The 20,098-nt window shown below is 36.5% G+C and overlaps 2 protein-coding genes across 2 annotated transcripts; one reads left to right on the top strand and one right to left on the bottom strand.

The window, feature by feature from the left end:
* Positions 1–358: 358 nt before the first annotated feature.
* LOC131537098 (zinc finger protein 271-like) lies at positions 359–5,644 on the top strand. Its single transcript, XM_058770365.1, has 2 exons — positions 359–810; positions 3,121–5,644. Exons 1-2 carry the CDS (start codon positions 552–554, stop codon positions 4,065–4,067), a joined length of 1,206 nt encoding a protein of 401 aa, XP_058626348.1. The 5' UTR covers positions 359–551; the 3' UTR covers positions 4,068–5,644.
* Positions 5,645–12,294: 6,650 nt separating this feature from the next.
* On the bottom strand, positions 12,295–18,428 carry LOC131537336 (gastrula zinc finger protein XlCGF8.2DB-like). The gene is made up of 2 exons (XM_058770693.1): positions 18,101–18,428; positions 12,295–14,630 (listed from the first exon to the last, which is right to left on the bottom strand). Exons 1-2 carry the CDS (start codon positions 18,207–18,209, stop codon positions 13,831–13,833), a joined length of 909 nt encoding a protein of 302 aa, XP_058626676.1. The 5' UTR covers positions 18,210–18,428; the 3' UTR covers positions 12,295–13,830.
* Between the last annotated feature and the right edge of the window lie 1,670 nt (positions 18,429–20,098).

Genomic DNA, 20,098 nt, shown 5'->3' with positions numbered 1-20,098 from the left:
TTATCATTGTCACATGTTTTTATTGATCTTAATTATACTGCAACTTTGTGTCATTTTTAATTAAATATTTGACTAATAATTCACTCGTTTTTCTCATCTAATCCTTACTCACAAAGACTGTTGATGCTGATCATATACCATGCGAGTCTGTAATTTTAAGTCATATTAATTTATTTGTGCAGGGGGAAAAAACAAACACAAAACAAAAACAACAACAACAACAACAACGCCGCACTAGACGCACTAAGTAATTTTCCCCGTATTATTTCGCTCCTCTCTCCGCTTCACTCCAGTCCAGCGGGTGGCGCTAAAACGCATCCATTTTTTTGCCAAACATCATTAAACCTCAGAGGAAGAAGATTAGTTTCACCGTGATTTCTGTTGTTTTGTCGTGATGCTGTTTTAATACAAACTGTTAGAAATGCACTTTCTGTAAATGTTTTTGAATCAGGTCAGTAAATACCTGTAACATTCTCATCCTCACAGTCGTTTTGAAGCAAGCAGGAATATCTGGAGGAGTATCATCTGAACTGAGATCTGCTGCTGTGAAGATGGTGTTTGTTAAAGAGGAGAGTGAGGAGAACATGAGTGAACCAGAAACCTGGAGAATAAAACACGAGGAACCAGAAACCTGCAGAATAAAACACGAGGAACCAGAAACCTGGAGAATAAAACACGAGGAACCAGAAACCTGCAGAATAAAACACGAGGAACCAGAAACCTGGAGAATAAAACACGAGGAACCAGAAACCTGGAGAATAAAACACGAGGAACCAGAAACCTGGAGAATAAAACACGAGGAACAAGGAGGTTAGTGTTTATCCCTTTTAAACCAACCCATGTACATGCAATTATCTTAGGGTGCTTTCACACCTGCCTCATTTAGTTCGGTTGAATCGTACTAGAGTTCGTTTTCCCTCTTGGTGCGGTTCGTTTGGGCAGGTGAGAATGCAGCGGGTGCGCACCAAAAGCGGACCAAACAAGCGTACCGAGACCCAGCTGAAGAGGTGGTCTCGGTCCGTTTCCAAACGAACTCTGGTACGGTTCGTTTAAGGTGTGAATATGAACCGGCCTCGATCCGATCCAATTGCAGAAAGCACGCTCAGAAAACACACAGCTCGTGCATATAGTGCTGTTGTTTGCATTTCAATCGCTTAAATCACTTGTTTTCAAACCGCAATGCTTAAAAACGCGTGCCAATTATGAGTTTTCGTGACCATAGCGCCCACAGCAACGTGACATGAGCGCACTAAATAGGCTAAAGCTTGCCGCAAAGCCCCAGCAAAAGTTACAATGAATGTGTCTGGGGGAAATAGTAAGGAGATATTTGAATTATTTATTAATAAACTAGTGTTTTCTGAGTCAGTGTCACAAAGATGAAGTTAAAAATCCTGACTCGCCGTCTCCTCATTGGACGCGCCTTTAGAAAGAAATGCATCTTTACGGATTATAATGAAAGAGTTTTTGTTTTGGATATGATTTATTTCGTTTTGTAGTAATTCAAAGCTTTCTATAGATATATTCATCATGTCTGTAAGTTACAGTTCATTTTTGACGGGAAGCGCATCCTATTAGTTTTCTTTATTTTAGAAGAGCACGTTTTCTTGATATTGTGAGTGCACAAATAAAAATATACCCTTTACAGTTCCGAACGATGTATTATTATTACCTTTATGAGCAACAATTACGGCGTATATGATGTTCTGAAGCGCGCTTCAGCTTCCACTCTCCGCACAAACGATCGGATATGCGCCTAGCGCACATTTATCTAGGTTAAATGTTTAAACTAACATTTTGATATGCTTTGAGTATTTCATATCTATAGATTTTATTTTTGGCAAGTCGTAATTACAACATTGTATGACATTGTCTCATATATGATGTTCATAAGTTGCTTCATATTGCGTTTTTATCTCATGACAGCAAATCAGTAAAATAATAAAAGTTGCACTACGAAAGATCTCCATGATTAGCCTGTTTTTGCACTTCCTGTTTTTCCCTGCTTGAGAATTTCTGTCCAATGAACGGATGACCTTAGCACACGTGTGGTTTTGTTTACAATTTCTGGTTCATTTGCAAAAAGGGCAGTGTGAAAGCGAACCGCACCAAAAAAAAAAAAATTTATATTTGGTCCGGACCAAAGCAAGTGAGCTATCGGACTTTCCTGGTGTGAATACACCCTTAGATAACTCAATCCAGCCATACTAATCATCAACAACAGGTGCGTTCGAAGAACTAAATTAGCCAGATCCTGATTAGCGGGATGATATCATCTTTGATGTGTCATTTGATCTCGGATGTATAAGCGACGTACGAAGAATGGGCTCCTGGAGTTGCTGTGCGTCTTAGTAAAAGAGAAGTGCTCCAAGTCCCGATCAGGGGTGTGTTTCCCAAAATCATTGTTAGCTATATATGGACGTTAGTTCCATTGAACTCTATTAGTAACGACTGAACTTGTTACCATACTTCCTTTTGGGAAACGCACCCCAGGTTAATTGACCTACACAGTGACATAATATTGAGCACAAATGAGTGGTAAAAACCCAAACGCGCATTCCATTTGTTTGTTCATTGATTGATTGATTCAGGTGCAGGCGCCCTGTGCCTCCACTGATTGTACATTTAATAAGAGTATAATATATTAATTTTCTATGTAAAAAAGAGAATCTGCACATTAATGTTGTTTATAAAAGTAAATTTTGTATGATTCCGAACTCAAGCTCAGTGCTTTACTGTCAGATGTGCATTACCAAGAAATAAATGTGTAATATTATTAGTAACTACACTTTTTAATGCAAAACAAGCCTGGTTCTGGTGCCACTGCTAACAGATGTAAGTCTGGAGCCCTGTAAGGGACACTTTTGTCAATAACATTATATCTGATCATTTTGTAGTGGATCAAACATGTTTAATAGTTCTTCCTATAGAAACATGGATTCTTGCCTATAATGTTTTAAAAATAATAATTTGAAGATCAGTGTACCTCACTCATGGAGAAATTCCAGGGACGTATAATTTATAAAAATTCTTTAAACTGTTATATCAGGGATCATTTTATGTCCACGTTTATCTGCTTTCTACGAGTTACTACAAATTAACCATTTTTTACTTTTATTTTAGAGCTGATTGAAGAAAATGAGGAGAATGAAGATTTGAGTGAAGAGGAGAGAAATCATGTGAAAACTGGAGAAAAGCCTTTGAGTTGGTCTCAAACGAAACAGGAAGATTTAATGAAAAGAGCAACCAAGAAATCTTTCACCTGCACTCAGTGTGGAAAGAGTTTCACACGCAAAACAAGTCTTGATGTTCACATGAGAGTTCATACTGGAGAGAAACCGTTCACTTGTGATCAGTGCGGGAAGACTTTCACACAATCATCAAACCTTAAGAATCACATGAATATCCACACTGGAGAGAAACTGTACAAGTGCTCACACTGTGATAAGAAATTCAGTCGGTCAGGAGACCTAAAAACACATGAGAGCATCCACACTGGAGAGAAACTGTACACATGTGATCAATGCGGCAAAACATTTTCGAGGGCTTCATACCTGAGAACACACCTGAAAGTTCATACAAAGGAGAAGCCACATTCATGTTATTTGTGTGGAAAGAGTTTTTCTTGTCTACAGAATTTGAAAGTACATCAGAAAATACATACTGGTGTGAAGGAGTACATGTGCTTTGAGTGTGAAAATACTTTTACTTCAGCAAACAGTTTAAAACTGCACCAGAGGATCCACACTGGAGAGAAACCTTATGAATGCTCACACTGCGACAAAAGATTCAGTGTGTCATCACATCTGAAAACGCATGAGAGGATTCACACTGGAGAAAAACCTTACAAGTGTTCACACTGTGACATTAGATTCAGTCATTCAGCAACTCTGAAAACACACGAGAGGATCCACACTGGAGAGAAACCGTATCACTGCACTGAATGTGGGAAGCGTTTCAATCAATCATCTTCTCTACACAGACATACAAAAAAATATCACAGTAAGGAGATCATCTTCAGATCCAGCTCTTTCAGGTCCGATGAGTGTCCTCAACAAATAATGCATTAAACAATAAAATATCATCTGGATAAATCTGTCCTAACCAGACATTACAAGTGACATGACAAAGAAACATCATCTAAAGTTTTCACAGTGACTAAAGTTCATCTTCATCTTCAAAACCAGCAGATTCAACTGAGATTCAGATCAACTCAAAGATGGAGTTCCTCCCCAAAGAACAATGTCAGAAAGTTTTATTAAGGTGTATCAATGTACATTTACTGCCAGTTCTGTGTAAACTATGGCACGCAAAGTTTTTTTATGTATTTATTTTTTAATATCGTGAGATGGCAGAGTGGAAGAGAACAACATTGTAGTAGCTGCTCACTTAAACTATCTTGCTCGTCTCAATCTGCTCAATCTTGATGTCAGTGCCCTAAATGATGTTATAATGGACTATTACTAGAGGAGTCTAATGACAGTTTGTTATATGCACAGGTGCGCAAACAGTTGCGCTTGCTTTTCTAAATGTAAACTAAAAGGTACACTATTCACACTGTCTAAAAATACAAGGGGTGATAAAAATTCAGAGACTATGCCTATGATAAACAAGGGAAACTGTCTTCTTCAGGGTAACGTTAGTCTGTTTGTGTAATGATGCAGAATAGCGCTCCTGACAGACAGCTCTCATTCTTAAAGGGAGCACCATTTTCATATCGCTATGCATTACTTTCATTTATTTCAAATGGTGACAGCATGAAATAAAACTACAAGTTTAGAACAAAACTACAAGTTACAACCCCAAACTGGTTATGTATTAAGTCCAGCAGTAAATCCAGAGTAGAACAAGAGAAGAATTGGAGAGCCTGCACGCTGTAATCTGTGATGTTTTATGAACAGATATAAACTTAATGCTCAAATGTTTGCAAGTGTTCTGTATTCCTCGGGGTCATTTTGTATCTTTTACATCATGTCCAGTGACTAAAATAAGTCTTTTACCAGCAAAGTGACTTTTACTTGTGATACATGACTGTTGTCTTTCTATTTTCATTGCCTCACTTTAAAGCCGTTTTTCCATTATGAAATTCCATTCCTAAAAATCATAGCTATTAGCCAACTTCAGATAGCCATAACTTTTGTTATGTTCATATGGTATGAAAACCTAAAAAAGGTAAAATTTCACCATGTGGTGGGTTTTCCTAGATCGCATCACATATTTTATCAACAACTTTTATTTTCTGCTAATTGTATTTGCATTAAGAAAATGTTTGCTTTTTGTGCTTTCTGTTTTAAATTTCTCAATAAAGCTTCACTGTCATTGTATTTTTCTGCACACAATGAAATTAAGAGCACTGTTCCTGACTTGTTAGAAAACAAACATATGACCTTTGCCTTAGTGCATTTTTGAGGTAAAGTCCTGACAGCAAATGGAATGAAACTGTCCTGTAAGCGAGTACTTCTTGTTCTTAAAGATCTGTGAGATGCAGTACACTAGAGATTCAGTGTGTTGTAGCAATAAGTTTCTATAATCTTTTCTGGCAAGGAATTGACTCGGGTCTTCGTTCAAACTTCAACTGTTTACTGAAAGTTCTCGTACAACGAACAGAAACAAATAAAACTCCGGTCAAAAAACTGTGTTGCTTCGTCTTTCTTTCTTTCTTTTCTAAAAGGAGCTTCCCCGCCCCCAAGGTGCTTAAAGACAGTCCAATAATAAATGGAGCAAACCATTACAGAATAAACATGGGGGGTATTTAACCAATGTACATACAAATCTAAACATATTAAAATAATATCTACTCTAGCACTTCTAACTATTATTTAAATTGTGGCTCTTACACAGTGCACTAGAGATGCAGTACATTAGAGATACAGTACACTAGAGATGCAGTGCACAGCACACTTTCAATGGTGAAGCGGTAAAAGCACACCAGCAGCTCACACTCCAAGCTGTTTTTCCTGATCACTCTGAGGAAGAACAGCTGTTACTGTGCTGTTTTGATTGTTTTGTTGTGTAAAAGACCAAGAGAGCTCATCAGATATGAGACTCCATGAGTTTGAAGGTCTCTTTGTACTCAGTCATGTTGATGTAGAGTAGATCTGCTGAAGTCACTGATCACTGGTTCCTGCGTGCTTCAAAAAACCACCATCATCCCGGTGCCTAAAAAGTCAACAGTGACATGTTTTAATAATTATCGCCCTGTAGCACTGACTCCCATCACAACGAAGTGCTTTGAAAGTCTGGTTAAAAGACACATTCTCTCCAATTTTCGCCCTCTTCACTAGACCCTCTACAATTTGCATACCACCCCAACCGCTCTACAGATGATGCTATCTCCTACACACTGCACTCCGTCTTATCACATCTGGACACAAAAGACTCGTATGTCTATTCCCTGGATTCTATTGAATTAAGAGTAAACTGTAAGATTTTAATGAGAAAACATCACATATTAAGTCAGCGTTTTTGAAGTAGTCTTGTACATTGTACCCTGATTCAGCTTGCATTTCCACTGCCATCAGCACCCTTACTTGATACAATAAGCACAGCCTCTTTTTTGTCTCTTTTTTGTTTTAATGAACAACAATAGCCATTATAAAAGTATAAGTACAAAGTATAAGAGGCTTAAGAGGAAATAGAGACAAAAGCAAACATGCTACAAAGTCAGCGCTGTACTACGGTAAAGTTCAAAATAAATATATAAAGTTAAACATAACTTTGTGCTTAGCCAAAACGATATGACCAGGAACAAATAATAGATTCATGAGACCACGGATGCCTGTTAATATACCCAAAACGAATTGTATCTCAAGTTTAATCACTACAGAGACATCAGGGCCAGCGCCAAATGTCGGCAGGACTAGTCTAGCTTAAGGCTGCTCTAAGCGGATATATAAGCACTGAATGCCCGGTGATCGCCTGGAGCTCCGAAATCGGCATAGCAAATTTTCAAATAGGCGCTATCTTTGTAAATAAACTGCAGATTTGAATTTTAAAGAACTACATTCTCACCTGAAAAACTCTTAAAACTACATTTCATGACATAATAACAGTAATATTTTGAAAATTAGCGGGTCTTTGGGCAATGATGTTTCACAAGTCCACAAGAACAGACAAGAATGCATATTGAGAAATGGCTATTGTCTGTGTGAAAATATAAAATTATAAAAATACACTGTTATATTTTTTTTGTGTTTGCACACTCTGATGTAAATAAGCCTAACACTCATGGACAGCAGAGCGGAACTAGTGAAGGACGCTTTATCCCATTGTATCACGCAAAAGTGACGAATCTAGTCAACCAATCAAGGTTCTGCAGTGAGTTTAGCTCCACCCTTTTGGTACCCTTTGCTGTGCTAGGTACCCCAACTGAAGGGTACCAAAAAGTGGTACGGTACCATTCAGGTCCCACATAGGCAAAAAAAAAAAAAACTCTGTATGGGTTCTGAATGGGGAAACACATATGGGGCCCTCTTTTCCAAACCATATGGGTAAAACATGGGCAAACACAATCAGTCCCATATAGGCTGCCTATATTGGCCCAAGGTAGTACCCACATAGGTAATATTTGTATGGGTTCTGAATAGGGAAAGATGTATAGAGCCCTCTTGGCCAAACTATATGGGTCAGACATGGGCAAACACAGTCATTCCCTTATAGGTTGGCTACATGGGCTCAAGGTAGTACCCACATGGGTAATCTCTGTATGGGTTGTGAATGGGGAAATACATATGGGGTAGTGATGGGTCATTCATGAATGATCTGTTCATTTCATCTGTCAAGTGACAACTGAATGAAAGACTCTGAAGGTAAAGTAATTATTTATGTTCCCTATAAATTATCTTCGGCTGCATTATAATGATTTCCTAATTTGGAATATGATCAAGATTGCTTAGGTGGATGTGTCCAGGGAATTTGGCTGGTAAAAGTATAATATTTAATGTCACTTAAATGATTGAAATGACTTGAATAAAGATTTGTTCATTTTGATGAACAAGATCAAAGGTGAGAGTCAGTAAAATGATCCAAACTTTCCCTCACTATGGGGCCCTCTTGGGTAAGACTCAAGCATTCTGGGTAAGACATGAGCAAACATAATCAGTCCTACAGTATATAGGCTGACTACATGGGCCCTAGGTAGTACACAAATAAGTAGGTACAGACTGGGCAGTGTGTTTGGGATCTATGTGAGTACAGTATAGACTTTATTCTCCAGAGAAACAAGCGTGTCACAAGAATACGCATATCTTTAGAATATTGTCTTTGAGCTTCTGTTTGTGCGGTAGCTCTGTATATTTCTATGGCATTGCTGTCTAAGTAATTTATCTGGTAAAATAGTTTTATGTAGGCCTATTGTAGAGTTAACAAAAGTTATCGTGAACAATGTAATGTTTGTTGTGGAAAAGTTTTATTTCAGTAATTCAACTCAAATTGTGAAACTCGTGTATTAAATAAATACAATGCACACAGACTGAAGTAGTTTAAGTCTTTGGTTCTTTTAATTGTGATGATTTTGGCTCACATTTAACAAAAACCCACCAATTCACAATCTCAACAAATTAGAATACTTTATAAGACCAATAAAAAAAAAAAAACATTTTTAGTGAATTGTTGGCCTTCTGGAAAGTATGTTAATTTACTGTATATGTACTCAATACTTGGTAGGGGCTCCTTTTGCTTTAATTACTGCCTCAATTCGGTGAAGTATGGAGGTGATCAGTTTGTGGCACTGCTGAGGTGGTATGGAAGCCCAGGTTGCTTTGATAGCAGCCTTCAGGTCATCTGCATTGTTGGGTCTGGTGTCCCTCATCTTCCTCTTGACAATACAATAGTTCAGGTCTGGTGAGTTTGCCGGCCAATCAAGCACAGTAACACCATGGTCATTGAACCAGCTTTTGGTACCTTTGGCAGTGTGGGCAGGTGCCAAGTCCTGCTGGAAAATGAAATCAACATCTCCATAAAGCTTGTCAACAGAAGGAAGCATGAAGTGCTCTAAAATTTCCTGGTAGATGGCTGGGTTGACTTCAGAAAACATTCTCATTCATTTTTTTTTTTTTTTTTTTTTGTATGTACGGATTTCATTTATATTTATATTTAGTTGCAAGAAACCTGATTCGCTGTGAGGGCAACCAGTAGTGAGAACGCCCGCTAGCAACCTCATCACCAGCCCCTGTGACCGCAGCTTGATTACTGGCCATTTGGAGAAGGATCGTCCTTTATCTGCTACACTGCACTGTCACTTCTGGTGTGGATTCACTGACCTTTTGTGATATGCGAGATGTTTGATTTTACTAAATGTAATAATTATACTTAATTTGATTTTACATAATTTACTTAAAGGGACAGTTCACCCCAAAATGAAAGTTCTACCATCATTTACCCTTCATCACCCTTATGTTTTTCCAAACTTGTACGAATTTCTTTCTTCTGTTGAAGACAAAAATAGATTTTTAAGAATGGTGTTAACCAAACAGTTTATAGTAGCCATTGACTTCCATACAGTAGTAGGAAAAAAATTACTGTGGAAATCAATGGGGCCCATCAACTGTCTAGTTACCAACATTTGGAACAACATAAAGGTGAGTAAATGATGACAGAATTTTCATTTTTGAGTGAACTATCCCTTTAATGCAATGTATAATTATGATTCTGAATTAAAAGATTAATGTTTCTCTACAAATATTATCAGAAATATATGGAGACACATATTATCAGAAATTAGAGCTGCACGATTAATCATTAAAAAAATCGTAATTTCGATCCGAAACCCACTTACTCTTATTCCTAAATGACCAGGCCCGGATTAACACAGTGTAGTGCCCTAGGGTGACCACATTTAAAGTGCCCCCCACCCCCCTAAACAATATATAATAAGAACAGGTAGAATAAAAAGAATAAGTTACCAATCAAAAGAAATCAGTATTAACAAAATTAGTTTCCACTACAAAGGTGGCACAGAAGAACACAAAAGTGGCATTTAGGTGGCATGGATGTTTTAAATTCATAACAATGTTGTGAGATTAATGTTTTAAATATAAATTTTGAATACAGACCTATTGTTTGATTGAAAGGATTTAAATAACTGAAATGACACTTTAAAAATAAAAATAAAACTGCCAGCAGGTGGGGGTAAGTCACTGATTTTATCACCAAATCATTCATTCAATTGATTTATTTGAATGGCTGATTCATTCAGGAACAAAGCAAGTGTCTTTATGAATGGGTAATTGAATCATTGACTCACTAGATTCATTTAAAATGCAGCTTCATTCATAAACGCAACACCGCTTGGAGATGCGATCGGCTCAGCTGTGACTGTTTGAAACTATTTTCGTTAAAGAAATAGAGCAAAATCAGGCAATATTGTTAAAGTCATACAATGTATGTCACTTAATATTAACTTGTTGTTTATTGAACTGTTGTATTCATTTAATATCACATTTGCAAACTCCCTTAATAACCTTTAAAAGCTATTACTCACTTTAGTTCATCGCGATCTCACAAAACTCCATTATAATCAATGAAACTCTCTGCACTGCACAACAAATCTCTTATTTACACCCTGTCTACACTTTGTTTGTTATAACGAGAGGATTTGTGAGCTTGCATAACTCAGCAATGAACAAAACTCCAGTTACTCCAAATACAATATGCTGATCAGGTTAGTCGCACAGGTGCTCCTAAATATTTTTTGATAGTCTCACGCAGTACTTTTCAGTCGCAAATGTGACTAAAATGGTCGCATTGTAGAGCCCTGGCTATGTGTTATGATATTTTCTCTTTTTTTAATTTACGCTTCGCACAACCGCGATGCTGCCTATCCACTCTGATGGAGAGGGCAAATATATGACCTGACCCAATCTTAATTCTTAATTCTTTATATATTGTATCATTAACTGTTCATTTTGTATGTATCTGCATCTCTTCCAGCAAAATAATATATTTACAAAATATGAAAAATATTCATTATCTTATATAAGTCATTATCTTAATCACTTGATGCCCCCCTATTGGCTGGTGCCCCAGGGCACTCGCCCAATCCCGTCTATGGATAATCCGGCCCTGTAAATGACAATGATTGTTGTTGTCGCAGACCGACACCGTGTCTACACCAGACGCGACAGTTGTCATATCGCGCTGCGGCACAACAGCTAAAGTCTGTCTACACTAGGCGCAACCAAGCGACCATTGAAAATCATTTAAACTTTGTGTCAGTATGTCATAAATAGAACGAAGCATCAGTTTGCTGTCGGGGATTTATCATGTCGCGCCGTATCCAGTGTTGACAGTCACTGATTATAATGGGTTCTATTCTATTTCGTTGCGCCGTGCTGCGCCACAGGTCTGGTGTTCACATGGTGTAAACATTCATTTGTTTTAAAAAGCAAAGTTAACATCTATCTTTTCCGAATCCTAATTAGGAGACGATGAGAACACAACGCTTTGTCCTGTGCTGCTCATGCTAACCAAGCAATAAAAACACCCCTTGCCATGCTTAAAACAAGGTGTCTGCAGATTAGAGTCCGAAGCAGTCACTTGTGGGACAACATTGTCCTGCACCACTTTAATTTATTTTAGATTGACACGGCAGTCATTTATTATATTCTTTAATATAATATTAAACCAACACCAGCTCATTTTGTGCATCATACGTCATTTCTATTTCATTACACATGCGCAAAACTTTTCTAGCTCAGTTTTCAATTTGATCAAGTGTTTACATGTTCTATTTAATGGATTAGAAAAGGTTTATCCCACCTTTCTAAAGCAATTGAAATTGTAATCGGTTTGAGCATTTTTATTTCTATTGATTTGTTTACTTGAAGCTTTTTCAGTACACAATGCTTCATGTCAATGCACCTACTGATCCAGACAGAGAAAGCGGTTATCATGTGTAGGTATGAAACATTGTCACTGTTTTTTTTTTTCGTGTTAGAATTATTCAAATTATCACAGAAGTACTGGGATAAAAGTTTAGTTTGCTACTGTAGACATCAGTTTTTATATCCAATCAAATCATTTGAAAAAGCTGACACTTCAGATAAAGATTATATCAGTGATGTTACACCAGTAGTTGCCGACAAGTGACTGTTAAGTCACTGAATCATTAATTTAAGAGATTAATTAAAAACCCAGATTCATCCAGTAATGAAACAAGTTAAGCATCTATTAATGAGTCATTTAATCATTCATTCAGACCATTTTTAAATTCATTCAAGATTCACTTTCAGAACTTAAATGACATTTTTTTTTTTGTTGCCTATTCAGAATTGTTTGAAACAAAAACATAAATAAATAAAATTGGGTTTCTCTATGTATCGAGAATCATGCAGCTCTAACTTAAGTTATTAAAACTGTGACTCTTAAAGGAATAGTTAACAAAAACAAAAAATCTGTGATCATTTACTCACCCTCAAGTTGCTCCAAACTTTCATTATTCTGCTGAATCTGTCTTGACCAATTTGGGGGTTGCTATGTTTCACCTCCCAATACAAAAATCAAAGTTTTATCTTATTAATCACATAGTCCGAATTTCCTCACTTTTGCAGAGTATAATTTAGATATGATTTCTCTAACAAGAATATGATACGTTTTACAAAGAATTGACTGATATCATCATCTCAGGACAGAATTCTCAAACACAAATATACCAAACATGAATAGAAACCTATGAACTATTTAATAGTTATTAAAAATGACATACACAATCAGTGATTAGAACATAAGTCAAATGTGTGGGTTACATGATATGAAGTTATGCAATGGAATGATATTTGTTCATAAGTCCTTTTAGCATCATTTTGGTTGATCTGATGCATTTAATCATGTAAAGACTGGGATCTGATCATCCTTGTTGTCTTGGGTTTCTTTGTGGAATTCAGCTCTTTGTGTTTCAACAACGTTCTGTTTGAATCTTAAATTGTCTGATTTGTTCTGATACGCTACATTGTTGATACAATGAATAATAAGTTTAATACGGTCATCGGATGCAAAATTCACTTTTACATGTTGTTTGAACTGAAATGTGTCCTGGCACCACCACCCTATAATGATAAAAATCCACCCAGTGTTTTTTTTATTTTTTTTTAATCCCCATAAATAATAATCCCTTTCTCAGATCAAGCCATTTACAAATTATTGGCTGTGTGACATCACACAGACCCAGGCCGCTCCCATGATTGTCACACGTGTCACCACTAATAACCTACACCTAAATGTAACGTAGAAACTTCATATTTTCTTTAAAGCTGCTTTGCAACAATTGGTATCGTGAAAAGCGCTATACAAATAAACTTGAATTGAATTGAATGTAAATATTAACACAGCAGTCGTCATTTACTCCTGACATCTGCGCTGCTGAAGACACAGTGGCTTGATTTTGGTTTTGAAGGGAATCTACCTAAATGCATCTATGTTTGCGCAAATCATTTGTGATCCAGCTTCACTGACAGAAGTGCGTATAAGGTTTTTCTATGAATCTTTGCAAATCGCCTTTCCTAATAATGTGCTAATTAGCGAGTTCTGCAGCTAAAGTTTACAGTCTCATGAGAGTGGCTTGTCGCCTCACAGAAGTGAGAGGCGGGGTGAACACAGCTCATTAGCATTTAAAGGAACATGCACCGAAACGGCTCGCTGTGAACAGAGCTGTTTTTGACAGGGTAAAAATGGTGTTTACACTACAATTGAGAAATTAACCAAAGCATGTTATAGACTTTTTATTAAGACCCTAAAGAATCATATCAACTTGGCATACAATGACCACTTTAACATGCGAGTCTCAAGGTGTCCTTTCCACACAAAAGACTTTCCACACTGAGAACAGGTGAAAGGGTTTTATGAAGTGTGAGTTACCAAATGATCCTTGTAGCATCCTTTCTGTGTAAAAGTCTTTCCAAACTGAGAGGAGGTGAAAGGCTTTTTCCTAGTGTGAATTAACATGTGATTCCTCAGGCTTCCTTTACATATGAAACTTTTTCCACACTGAGAGCAGGTAAAAGGCTTTACTTCAGCATGAATTGACATGTGAATCTTAAGGTATCCTTTACTTGTGAAACTCTTTCCACACTGAGAGCAGATGAAAGGTTTTTCTGAAGAGTGAGTTACAAAATGATTCTCAAGGTTTCCTTTCTGTGTGAAACTCTTTCCACACTGAGAGCAGCTGAAAGGCTTTATTCCAGCGTGAATTAACATGTGTTTCTCAAGGCTTGCTTTACGTGTGAAAGTGTTTCCACACTGAGAGCAGCTGAAAGGCTTTTCTGAAGTGTGAGTTAGCAAATGATTCTTAAGGTGTACTTTCTGTGTAAAACTCTTTCCACACTGAGAGCAGCTGAAAGGCTTTACTCCAGCATGAATTAACATGTGATCCTTTAGGTTTTTGTTACATGTGAAAGTGTTTCCACACTGAGAGCAGATGAAAGGCTTTTCCCCACGATGAATTCTCATGTGTTTCATAAAGGTTCCTTTATGTGTGAAAGTATTTCCGCACTGAGAGCAGCTGAAAGTCTTTTTGACGTCTGTTATTTGAATGCTGCAACTCGCTGATTTTTCTCCATTGGCATCATGATCTTTCTGATCCTTATGTTTCTCCTCCACTTCATTCAGATCTTGACTTTCTTCTTTAATTTTCATCAGGCCTAAAATGAAATCATTGTAAAGATTAAAATCAATTTGTACATTTGAAAAATAAAAGGATTAAATGTGTACAGTAGGCTTGCTGCAATAGATACAACACTGGTTACGCACTTGCCCACCACGGCACCGTCCCCCACCTTCGTTTAGATTTTTTTTATAGTAATAAAAATAATTTAGTTCAGCCAGAGAACAGATACTACAATTAAAACTGAACACAGCTGCTCACTGCAGTGCACATGACATAGAAATGTCAAGAACTCAAGTTGCCAGACTTACAAACTGAATTGTCTCCTATACACAAACATACACACACAAACATACAGAACACACTTTCATTATTGCAACTGCACAATATACAGTTCTTACCTGGTATTGAACATTAGGACATCCAGGTCTAAATTACTCACATCATTCAAACCTATCAAGCATTACTGACTTCATACATATAGGTCAAAGGAAATTATTTTTTTATAATTTAATTTCAATTATGGCAAATATTTTTGCAATTTAGAGTCTTGCGCAAATTGTATGGTCTTATGAACTTACTGTATGTAAACATTGTAATGTGCATAGGACTTGCATGGCTACAGTCACACATCGGTTGATTCAAATTCTATTTACAAATTCTAAAATGAGACCTATTTAGCAATGCAACTGGTCTCTTAGGACAAAATATGTATTTATCATTTGGGGGGGCATTTCGTTTTCATAGGGGGGCACACTTTTTTTTAAACACACCTGACCAAACGACTGCAGCAACACAGGATGCCTACGCTCAAAGGGACTGTGCGTGTCACTGATGTGATTTCTGCAATGTTTTTCTCAACCTGTCTGAAAGGGATACTCCACTCTGAAAAAAAAAACTGAATTTTTTTTCATTAATCCCTTACCCCCATGTCGTAAAAGCTTCGTTCGTCTTCAGAACACAATTTAACATATTTTAGATGAAAACCAGGAGGCTTGTGACTGTCCCATTGACTGCAGAGTAAATTGCACTGTCAAGGTCCAGAAAAGTATGAAAAACGTAGTCTAAACAGTCCATCTGCCATCAGACGTGCAATCTGAATTTTATGATGCGATGAGAACATTTTTTGTGCGAAAAAAAATCGTAAGTTATTCAACTTTTTCTGCTCCTCCGTGACACTTCCTGCAAGCGCGCTCATGAGTTCACTATAGAGAACATTTGGCGCATCATTAAACAAAAAATACGTCAAAGATGACCACGAACTCTTCAGCAGCTGGAAATCTATATCAGACAAGAATGGAACCAAATTTCAACACCAAAACTCCAAAAACTCATAACCTCGATGCCCAGATGTCTTCAAACTGTTTTGAAAAGAAGAGGAGATGCTACACCATGGTAAACTATCAAATCTGAAATTAGCTCATTTTGTGCATAACTGTAAAAGATCTCAGTTTAACCATTTGTTATGTTATCTATGTTCTATTGTGAATACAATATTGGTTCATGTGATTTGAAAGTCTTTTAGTTTTCATTTTATTCAAATTTAAAAAACGTCCCGACATTTCCGGAATTCGGGTTATACACATTCATTTCATTTATTTGGTTTGACATGTGTTTGCAGATTTAGATTTTATTAATTGTTTTCTTCATTATTTTACATCAATGTGTATGCCGTCCGTGCCTCCAAACGTTCTTATTCGTTTTGCTAAACGTTCTACATTTCATAATAATTATCAATAATTATTTGTTCCACAATCTTTAGGCTACTGATTTTCAGTTATTTAAACTTCGTGTAAGTCATCTGTTATTTTATATTAGGCATATAGCATGGTGTATTTTTATTAGTTTTGTTAATAAAAGTTCTATGTTCTACATTGTATTTTGTTGTTGCTTCAATCGAATTCAAGCAATGAAAAATGAATGTTTAAAAAAAAAAAAAAAACAATATCACAATAAATAAATAAATAGCAGAAGTCAACAAGCTTTTCAAAATCCAAAATATTTTTAAAACAGGTGCTTTTACATTTCGTTTTGAAACACTTCCGTCATCGTCTTGTCTGTCTCACTTCACTTTTCTTGTTGCTTGAACTGAATTGCGGCTAATTTAAAAGTGAAAGTAAAATGCGCACGATACTTTTGCAAGTTATTTAAAAAGCGAAGGAAAGTGAGGGAAAGTGGGAAAAAGCAAATGAACTTAAAACAAACAACTGCTTGATGTCAAATTGCCGCTAATTTGAAAGTGAAAATAAAACAGGCAAGGCGCTTCTACAAGCTAATTAAAACTGAAGGAAACAGGAAAAGAGGGAAACTCAAACGACCCCCCACCGCGGTGATACCGGTATTAACGGTGATGTCACATTAACCGGTGGCAAAATTTGCTCACCGTCACTACCCTAGACAGACGAAAACGATGTCAAAACTGTCCCTGTTCACACAGATCCATGAAAATGTCTAGATTATATTCATGCTATTAGGAGGAACGATGTTTAGTTTGGTCACTGCTTGATTTACGCGCACACACACACACACACGAAAAACACCGAACAGTTTTAGACAAATAAAATCTGACTGAACTTGAATAATTACACATCAAAAATCACTGATTACAGATCAGACATTAGAATAAACAAGTTTACTTCCATGTTGTGAAAATGCTGTCAGGTATATGTAACCCTGGAGCACAAAACTAAGGGTAAAATGAATGCATAATATGAAAACTGAATAAATAAGCTTTCCGTTGATGTATGGTTTGTTAGGTTAGGACAATATTTGGCCGAGATACAACTATTCGGAATATATCTGGCATCTGAGGGTGAAAAAAATAAAAATAAATAAATAAATATATTGAGAATATCACCTTTAAAGTTGTCCAAATGAAGTTTTTAGCACTGCTTATTAATCAAAAATTAAGTTGATATATTTATGGTAGGAAATTTACAAAATATCTTCATGAAACATGATCTTTATATCCTAATCTAATGATTTTTGGCATAAAAGAAAAACTGATCATTTTGACCCATACAATGTATTTTTTGGCTATTGCTACGAATATACCTGTGCTACTTATGACTGCTTTTGTGCTCCAGGGTTATATATATCTTACAGTAAAAGTATGTTTGCATTTTTGCAAAGCCTGCTGAAAAACTGTTTCTGACTTACAGTGAAATGTAATGAACAAGCAAATAATGCTCCACTGAGACATTCACATGATTTAATATAACCACAGCTCTATAGTGACTTTACTTAAAATGTGGCTTCTACTGATGTAAAAACAAATTCAGTCTCACACGCTCGAGTTCAACAGCTTCATGATTACAAAAAGCAAAAATAAAGTCTAATTAAAGTAATAATTTAATCTCCTCAGTGTCAGTTCAGTCACATTTCCATAAGAACTTTGAAACATGGATTTAAGACATTTTAATGACAGCTAAGGTCTTATTTTTACATTAAGAATTTGTGGATGTACCATAAACAGTCATTAAAGATGAATGAAGAATAAACACCAACCTCCTTGTTCTTCATGTTTTATTCTCCAGGTTTCTGGTTCCTCGTGTTTTATTCTCCAGGTTTCTGGTTCACTTGTGTCCTCCTCACTCTCCTCTTTAACAAACACCATCTTCACAGCAGCAGATCTCAGTTCAGATGATACTCCTCCAGATATTCATGCTTGCTTCAAAACTTAAATATTACAGGTACTGACCTAATTCAAAAACTATATTTTATATTTACAGAAACAACATTTCTAGCAGTTTGTATTAAGGCAGCATCCCGACAAAACAACAGAGAGCGCGGTGAAACTAATCTTCTTCCTCTAAGGTTTAATGGTGTTTGGCAAACAAACGAATGTGTTTTAGCGCCACCCGCTGGACTGGAGACTGAAAAGTTCTTCGCAAAATATCCTGCAGTTTTTTGTCACAATCCATAAATGTATATATATATATTATATATATATATATATAAGAAAATCTTATGCTGCTGGTTTTGCTTGTAACTTTATTTAGCTACATTAATTTTAGCAATGCAAAATATCTCTCAAACTGACCTTTATACATGTACCTAAATATTTGAGACCATTGGTGCATTAGTATACTCAAGTGTAAATGCAAACCATGAAATATGGAAAATTCATAGAAACAAAAACTAAATAAAAACACTTCAACTTCACAGAATGTCACCAAGTGTAATTAATGATAAACACTGTAAATTTAACAAAACTGTGATGTTTTCTATACATGAATATGTTCAGTAGGCACTGTGTAATCACAGAAAGATAAAATAAGAAGTACAATTTGGCCCAAGTAGGCTGAAATTACTCAAAATGCTACCTCGCCCCCCTTAATTTTCAATAATGCCAAAAATGGACAACTCTACAATAGATTGATTACAGCTCAAAATCAGCTCAAAATATGACACAGCGCATCTTTACTCATCAGTGTCACCCCTATCCCTCTCATCAGTGCTTCATCCCATGTGTCTCTTTCCTCTGATTTGTGGGAAACATTTGCACAATATTGGCACACATTAAGGTGACCAGATGAGCCACTTCTCGGGGACATGCACTTTGATGTCATACAACATCATTACCAAGGGTGCCAATAATTCTGACCACGACTGTAAATCAGTACAAGACCTTGAGACATACAGGGACATCTTTCAGTCTCACATTTGCCTTGCTTGCAATTGCAGTACCTTGGTACAGGGCAGGGGTAGGCAACAGCCAGTACCGCCGCTCCCTATACGCAGAGTACGCAGTTTGCGTAGAGCACCAACTCCCAGGGGGGCACCATCCCAGTTGCGCGCCATTCCCGCGACCGCTCACACCTCATGTTTGCAGCTGAATGCAAATGATCATAATTGATGGATAACTATGCCCGTGAAAAGACATCAGCAATACGGCGCCAAGAGAAGGAAAAAAAGGTGAAAACGAAGCCCGTGCGTCACTTTCAGGTAGGCTACATTTAAAATCCTGTAAAACTTTTTTGGGTGTTGAGGTCAATAACGTATTTTAATGTCGGTAATAATTTCACCAACTCCAACGCGTCTGATATACTCTCAGCGTTTCCATGTTCACTTACAAAAGTTAGCCATGGTTTTAACATGAATAATAATAATTAAAAAAAAAAATCATGGTTCTTGTTAACCATTAACCATGGTTTTGTTACTTCAAATAATAATATACAAAGAAGTATTAAGATAATATTTTTTGTGGTTATAAAAACAAACCTAAGCTAACAACAACCTTTAAAATGACTTAAAATGCATTGTATAAAAACAATGAGGCAACCCTGCTGAAAAAAATTAATCACAAATACCATTACAAACATTACAAACCATCAACTTTTAACCATTAAAAAACATTCTGTAGTGTGTTTTGGGACATATTCCATTAGGATTTAGAAGGTGACCAATTACCATAACCAGTAAAACCATTAAAAACTTTGTGATGGTGTCCATTGTTTTTTTATCAACATTACATGTTATTACAAATGCCTGCAAAAGGCCTGG

This window comes from Onychostoma macrolepis, chromosome 03 (genome assembly GCF_012432095.1).
Source record: "Onychostoma macrolepis isolate SWU-2019 chromosome 03, ASM1243209v1, whole genome shotgun sequence".
Lineage (NCBI taxonomy): Eukaryota > Metazoa > Chordata > Actinopteri > Cypriniformes > Cyprinidae > Onychostoma > Onychostoma macrolepis.
The sequence above is the reverse complement of the archived record's forward strand: the minus strand, read 5'-3'. Positions and strand labels throughout refer to the sequence as shown.